The sequence below is a fragment of the Scylla paramamosain genome, chromosome 7 (assembly GCF_035594125.1).
Source record: "Scylla paramamosain isolate STU-SP2022 chromosome 7, ASM3559412v1, whole genome shotgun sequence".
Lineage (NCBI taxonomy): Eukaryota > Metazoa > Arthropoda > Malacostraca > Decapoda > Portunidae > Scylla > Scylla paramamosain.
Window position 1 is genome coordinate 4,090,001 of NC_087157.1, and position 7,500 is coordinate 4,097,500.

The 7,500-nt window shown below is 42.5% G+C and overlaps 1 protein-coding gene across 12 annotated transcripts in view; it reads right to left on the bottom strand.

The window, feature by feature from the left end:
* LOC135101932 (AMP deaminase 2-like) overlaps window positions 1-7,500 on the bottom strand; it is a 46,076-nt gene that overhangs the window by 27,889 nt on the left and 10,687 nt on the right. For 2 of the 12 annotated variants that reach the window (XM_064006322.1, XM_064006320.1), the window contains exon 1: window positions 2,137-2,445. The exons of 9 other annotated variants lie outside the window; for them this stretch is intronic. In XM_064006322.1, the coding sequence (XP_063862392.1) occupies window positions 2,137-2,221 (85 nt within the window). In that variant the 5' untranslated portion in view covers window positions 2,222-2,445. Of the gene's footprint in view, window positions 1-2,136; window positions 2,511-7,500 lie in introns of those variants that run through there. One more of the 12 variants, XM_064006326.1, reaches the window with a different exon arrangement.

Genomic DNA, 7,500 nt, shown 5'->3' on the forward strand with positions numbered 1-7,500 from the left:
TGATTGAATGCACTGAGTGACACGTAGACGTAATCAAGGACTCCACAGTGGCTGCCACCCTGATCTGACCTCTGCCTGCTGCATGCTGTCACGACAGTGGTTCACGAGGGACGGAATGAATGATACCTAAATTAGTGAGGACAATGCATCAGCTAGCATTTTACATAGCGTCATCTTATATTTTCAGAACTGATCCGAATGAGGTTAACTAATTTATCTATTTTTGTATGTTGGCCAGTTAATCTAAGAGGATGCATGTTAGATACAGTATTCAATTAGTAAAAATGATAAACAAAACTATTTACGCCCGCAACAAACTCCGCTATGAGAGGTTATGGAAAGCACGTCACTTTCACCTCACTGAGAGCGTTGGGAACACCAACAACAACGCCACTCCACGCGGTCGTTTATCTCTGCTAAATATAACTGACAGCTTTGTGCACCTTTCCTGCCTTGTGTGTGTGTGTGTGTGTGTGTGTGTGTGTGTGTGTGTGTGTGTGTGTGTGTGTGTGTGTGTGTGTTTTGTCTGGCACCTGTCGCACCAGCTGGTAGTCACGTGGCGGAAACATCTGTTCATTGTATGTACTAGTCTGGTGTGGATGTTCACTCACAGAATCCGAACATCACCCGTCGTTGGGAAGATAAAGACGAAACAGAGGATGTCCATCTAAATGCACACACCTTTGTTTCTCTTGGTTGTATTATTATTATTTTTTTTTTTTTTAGGAATGTTTAGATTTATAGGTTAGCGTTCCTTGAAAGTGACAAATTATGTGCGATTCTCTGAAATTTCCTTGAGTCCACAAAGCTATAAATACACAGAGGCGAACTCTTGGCAGTAGGGGCAGTGACAAGAGGGTTGGCAAGATCGCGTCGCAGGTGAATGCATGCACAAACGAGAGATTTACACAGTCTTGTTCCTGGGTAACACTTCCTTGCTGAAATGTGATAAGCCGAAGTGGTACCTTGAAAAAAAATCTAAAAACTTAAATGAAAAATATAAATAATTAAACTAACAAATAAGAAAAAATAAATATCGTGTCCACCTAATGATGAAAAACGGCTGATGTAAAATAAATTAAACGAGCACTAGATTCGGGTCCTCTTATACTCCTGTTTGCCTTGCACAAGCCCCTGCCAACGTGACGGGTGTCGGGCATCCCCCTTGACCTTACAGTCACCAATGTATCGCGGCGCCTCCCTCACCACCCTCACTAGCTCCTCACCTCCTCGCCCTTTGGTACTGACACGGTCTTTACTTAGCGACCACCTGGTGTGATGGGTTTCCACGCCCGCCAGACACCACGCCCGGGACACGACTGACTGGGATAGGCACGGTTATGGAGTGCTTCATTACAACCCGCCATCCGCTCTCCCCAGAACCGGAAAGGAAATAGGAAAGGGAATTTTCCTGGAACATCGCTGGAACCGCCGAGTGGCAATCCGTCATGTGTTGAGTAAGAAAGCGGCTATTTCTGTAAATGAGTTGGAAGAGCGCATGTTATATATCACGATGAAGGGTAGAACAATCAGGAAATTTATGTTGTGTTAACAGAAAGAGACGAAACAGAAAATTACCAAGAAAAAAAAACATTTTAGGCTTTACCACCACCCAGTAATTCAAGTGACTGATGATTGTGACACCATGTAAATAGTCTAAAACGTCTATAAGTCAACCAAAGAGGAGGATGCGTAGCTTACTAGGGTCTTGTCTTGGAACATTCACAGTCTTTATGATTCGTCTCAGGAGAGAGAAAAAAAAACCGCATGTATAAGAGAGAGAGAGAGAGAGAGAGAGAGAGAGAGAGAGGCTTTTCCACACCTGGAGTGATAAGAAATGAATGCAAAATCTAAGGCTTGAGCCTAAAGCTTCACACATTCCACACAGACAGTTGAGTATGAGCACATAATCTGCCTTCATCTTTCACCTTGACGTTATCAAGAACACGCCATTCAAAATACCAACACAACTGAGTTCAGCATGGTCTTCGCCGCTCACCCCCTTCTTTTACTCCCCGCTTATCATCATTTCATACCATTTTTCTTCATTATTCATGCATTTCCTCGCTCGTTCCTTCATCGACAACTTTTATTCGCTCTCGCAGCAGCTTCTTGCTGAAAAAAAAAAAACTCTACCTCGTCGCGGGTACATGGCATAAAGGCGGCCGTCATCGTCAGGATCACAGCGGGTGGACACGGCGGCGCTGCTGCGGTAGGACATGGCGCGTCTCGTCTGTCTCACCACCACCAAGGAGACACAGACACACAGAAAACGTCTGCGGTTGATTCCCAGCACCACAGATTCTGCACAGCCTTGACTGTTGAGGGACACGAATGAGGTAAAACAAAGTAGTGCCACAGATAAGACGCTAGTTCTCTCCCTCGGGCGCTGGGCAACACTGATGGAGGTGAGGGTTGTGGCGTTGTGCACTGAGACGTGATGCAGCAAGACAAACGCTCCTGAAGCTGGCACGCGTACCCTAGTCCGCCCCCTTCCCTCCCTTCTTCCACCTCTGCCTCCTCCTCGCTGTCGTCTCTTCACTGGTCCACCTGGCACATGTCCCGCCCCTTGTCTAGCGTGAATTCCCGCCACGGCGCCAAGGAGTGACTGCCAAGCCCCTTCCCATACACATGGTCTCCCCTCTACGTGTTATTTCGGGTATCGTGAGGGTAAAATGACAGTTATAGGGGGTCGATGTCATCGAGGCATTTACCTGTCCTTCCTGCTTCAGTGAGTGTCGACGCATTAACAATGGAAATGTGACTTGGTGTGAGGCATAATACTCTTCTACGTGGCAATGAATACAGGTCTTCTTTATCTTCTGTCTCCTTTTAGTAAAGTAGTGGTAGTAATAGTAGTAGTAGTGGTAGTAGTAGTAGTAGTAGTAGTAGTAGTAGTAGTAGTAGTAGTAGTAGTAGTAATAGTAGTAGTAGTATCTCATAGCCTTTATAGCAATAGTGGTATTATCTCATAGTCTTGGTGATAATGGTGAACTTTTTTTTTCATATTTAGATAACTCACTTTACGAAATCACTCTCACACGTGACGCAGAAAACAAAAAGATAAAGGAAACAAAAAAGGTAAAGGAACAAGAAAACAACCTCGAGTTCAGGATTCGCCACGTTTCCTTGGCATTTTTCGAGAAGCTCACATTTTTCTTTGTTTCTGGGGAATTCCTGACCTGCGAGAGAGGAAATCTGTCAGTGTACACTTAGGTAATGACCGCTATTGGATAATGGATCTGATGACGTGATAGAACAAAAAAATCTGCTACATTGACAGAAACCTTCGAAGCCCCACAAGCGCTGACGGAAGACCTCACATGAACATTATCAAGGAAGGGATGAGCAGATAGGAGTTACGCTCACACCTACTCCGTTGTTTATAATTTCAAGCCGCAGCTAGATGAAGCAGTCGGAAGCGTCCCATATAGAAGTGAAATATGGCAACGCGCCCCACGCTGAGCCTCGCGAAGAAAACACAGCAACAGCGAAGGTGGATGGGAACGTTGATTAGTTAAATTTCCTGGCGAGATTCATCTCCGTTACTCTGGTTTTTGCGACAGTGATGGGTAATATGAGAGAGAGAGAGAGAGAGAGAGAGAGAGAGAGAGAGAGAGAGAGAGAGAGAGAGAGAGAGAGAGAGAGAGGAGGGAAGGAGGGAGGGGGGCTTACGTCACGACACAAGGCCGGCTCTGCCATTAACATCATCAAACTTCCCCTTCCCTGAGCTTCTCCTGGCAGCCGCTAATCGACTCACATGTGGGGCACCGGAAACATCCCAGACTCATGCACGCGATAGTCAGGACTGGTCGAGTACTCGGTAATACGAATATATATAAAATAGTAGACAATGAAGTGCGAGCGCCCTGTAAGTTTCATTACTACTACTACTACTACTACTAATAATAATAATAATAATAGTAATAATAATAATAATAATAACAGTAACAATAACTTTCTAATAAATACGCACACCTATACCATGATGAAAAGTAGATCATGAAAAAAAAAAAATTGAATTAGTCACTACTAGGCGCGCGTGTCTGCGTGATCAGGTATATACTATATAATACATAATGATCATCGTGAGTCCACTTATGAACGAAACAAATAAATAAAATGACAAATTAATAATAAATAAATAAATAAGCAAACAGATGAACGAACCAAATAACTTTATGCGTCATTCTTCCGCAAGACACATTTGGCACGTTAAGGCACATTTCCCTCCTCCTCCTCTTCCCCCCCGCTCCCTTCCCTCACTCTCGTTGACGCAGCAGAAATCCCACGACATTCCACAACTTCAGTATCTCGAAACACACACACACACACATATACACACACGCGCGCGCGGACTGTTTCATATTTTCAAGTTGTTTAATCCACTAGAGGTAAAAATTAAGAAATGTGTGCACGTATATTGGTAGATTTTTTTTTTTCACACATCTTTATGAAGCGACTCTTTTCTTACTCACTTTTTTTTTTTTGGAGGGGTGGAAAGCATCAGTTATCTTATCTTTATTTATTTATCTTTTTACGTCTATCCCTTGGTCAGCCTCCCACAAACATAACAAAAAATCCATCGACAGTGTGCCAACAAAAGGGAAAAAAGGACAGAAGACAAAAAGGAAAGAAAGAGAGAAGTCACGTATATCTGAAAAAAAAAAAACATTTCTCACTGTCTGTCTAAACCCACGCGTACACAAACCCGTTTTCTTTACTACTCGTCGACACAAATCACGAACACACAAAGGTAAAAGTCACGTAAAAATTTTCTAAAGTCCACGTGTGTCTGTCTGTCTATATGTCTGTGTGTCTGTCTGTCCTAAAACACACACACACGTCAACGAACTCCAGATCATCACCGTTTTCATGCTGGTATGAGACAAGCATCACTTAGTGGGATTCCTCGCCCACCGTCAGAAGAACAGTGACTATCCATCTCTCTTTCTCATTTTATGCAGTTCAATTTCCCTTCCAAGCAGAGAGAGAGAGAGAGAGAGAGAGAGAGAGAGAGAGAGAGAGAGAGAGAGAGAGAGAGAGAGAGAGAGAGAAGAGAGCAATCCCTACAGAGGAAAGGCATTAGGATTAGCACTTTCAGTATCAGAAAGGAGAAAAAGAGACGGGGAGAGAGGAAACTAAGAACACCAGAGAAAGAAAAAGAGAGAGCGGGAAAGGAGGAGCAGAAGAGAAAGAAGAGGAGAGAGGAGGAGAGAGGAGAGTGGATCCTTTCGCTGGTCAGGTTACGTGAGGTCGAGGCTCAGGAAAATCTCACAAGCCACAGAATGACTCCTCTCCATTGGTTCCCCGAGTTGTGACGTCAGAGGGAAGGGTGTCTCTCATTGGTCGTTACTTATTCCGGATAAAAAAAGTTTGCACCACGTTTCCTGTCAAATGGTCCTTGAGTGAGGGAGAGGACAAGGAAGAGGGAGAGAGGGGAGGAGGAGGGGGGTGGGGGTGAACGAGGTGAAATTGGACTTTTAAATAATAATAGGTTAATGTTGGTATCTCTCTCTCTCTCTCTCTCTCTCTCTCTCTCTCTCTCTCTCTCTCTCTCTTGTATCACGTTTTTCTGTTTTATCCTGCTCTCTACCTCCTTTTTATTTACTTTTTTTCTATATATTTATCTTTCCCTATTTAACCTGTTTCGTCTTTTTTCTTCCTATTATCATATATTTTTTCCCTCCATTTTACTTTGTCTTTCATCACTTGTCTGTAATGTTTTTTTTTTTTTTCATTCTGCCCTATGACCTTTCTCTATTCAACCCTTATCGTCTCCGTTGTATCATGTTATTCAATTATGTTCCAACTGATTATAACTGTATTTCCCGTTCTCCAACACGTAGCTTGCTATAGTGTTATTGCGCTGATCTCTCTCTCTCTCTCTCTCTCTCTCTCTCTCTCTCTCTCTCTCTCTCTCTCTCTCTCTCTCTCTCCTCTGTTCTGGGATGTTTCAATAAGCGGCCAGTCACGTCAGCACATGGCGGCGCTGATGTAACAAACACTTCTTCGAGTTCTCATCTTTCTAGTGCTCGTAGCAGTGAGTGGATACGTCACAAATACTTGCGACGGATACTTACTCGTAATAATACAAAACACTATACCACTGATTATTCACGAGACTATTCCATAACATTTCGTCTCCTTGTCTGCCATTTGACTTGTTTCTTTAATCACATTTACTATTTTCTACAGCCACCTTTGGTCATAATACTCGGTTGGTATTGGATAATCATCTATTTTCATCTCCTTTTCTTCCTTGTAGATGCTCTAAAAGATTTTATACATTGCTTTTAGTGTTGTGAATTGTTCCATAACGCAGCGAAAGAATTCAGAATGTAGAGAAAGGCCCTTGGGGTTAACAAGGGTGTTTTTTTTTTATTCTAGTGCTAGTTTAACAAGGATTCTACGTCCTCAACACAAGTATCGCTTATAAGAACACGATTAATAATTTATGTGGCCTTTGAAAATAGTTCTAATGGGGGAACACAGCGTTTAAGAATACTGGACGAGATTCCCTAACATAATGAAGCTTCTTTGCAATCAATTATACACACAGAGCGGTTACAGCTATATCTTTAATTTATCCATTCATTAACTACTTCATTTGTCTATATGTTTCTTTATTCACCCATTTACTTATTAATTTATTTCTTCTACTCCTTTCATGCGCTACTACAAATGTTCTCCTTTGTAGGATCAACGGAGCATCGCGCAGGATTTTAAACAGGTGTGGGTAGATTATAGGCCCGCATTCTGATACGATTTGCTCTGTCACCACGACTATTTCCAAAGACCGCAGAGACGATTAGCCATGTTCTCGAGAGTGTTCCTCCTATTGTTAATATGTAAATCTTGTTAGTCTCTCATTAAAACCATAGAAACACCTTTAAAAATCAGTGCAACGTCAACTAGATCGTTTTGAATGTAGCGGAGGTGCAGCGCAGAGGTGTTTCGTAATATGGTCCAAAAGGTGATCTTATTAAGAAGTGAAATCTTCTCCCCCGCGCCACTGGCTGTTGACGTAATGATATCAGCGATGGTGCGGAATTTGTGCAAATCAATAAGACTACTGCTCTAAGTTAGCGGGAGTGAAAGGTTGTATCACGAGTATCTTCGTGATCTTTATCTCTCAATTGTTGGTGAGGAAGTGGTGTAGGCGCGTCAAGGCTACGATCACAATAACACCAGCATCAGCAGCAGCAACAACAACACCAATAATAACAGTACTAGTAGTAGTAGTAGTAGTAGTATTGGTGGTGGTGATGGTGGTTGTAATAATAATAATGATAATAATAATAATAATAATAATAATAATAATAATAATAATAATAACAACAACAACAACACACAACAATACCAGCAGCAGTACTAACAACAACAACAACAACAACAACAACACCAACAACAACAACCACTCAACACGCACACCAGGTACTAAGCACAATTCAAACTTGCAAGGTTAGATCAATACCGTGCATTGTTTCTTTCACCTCG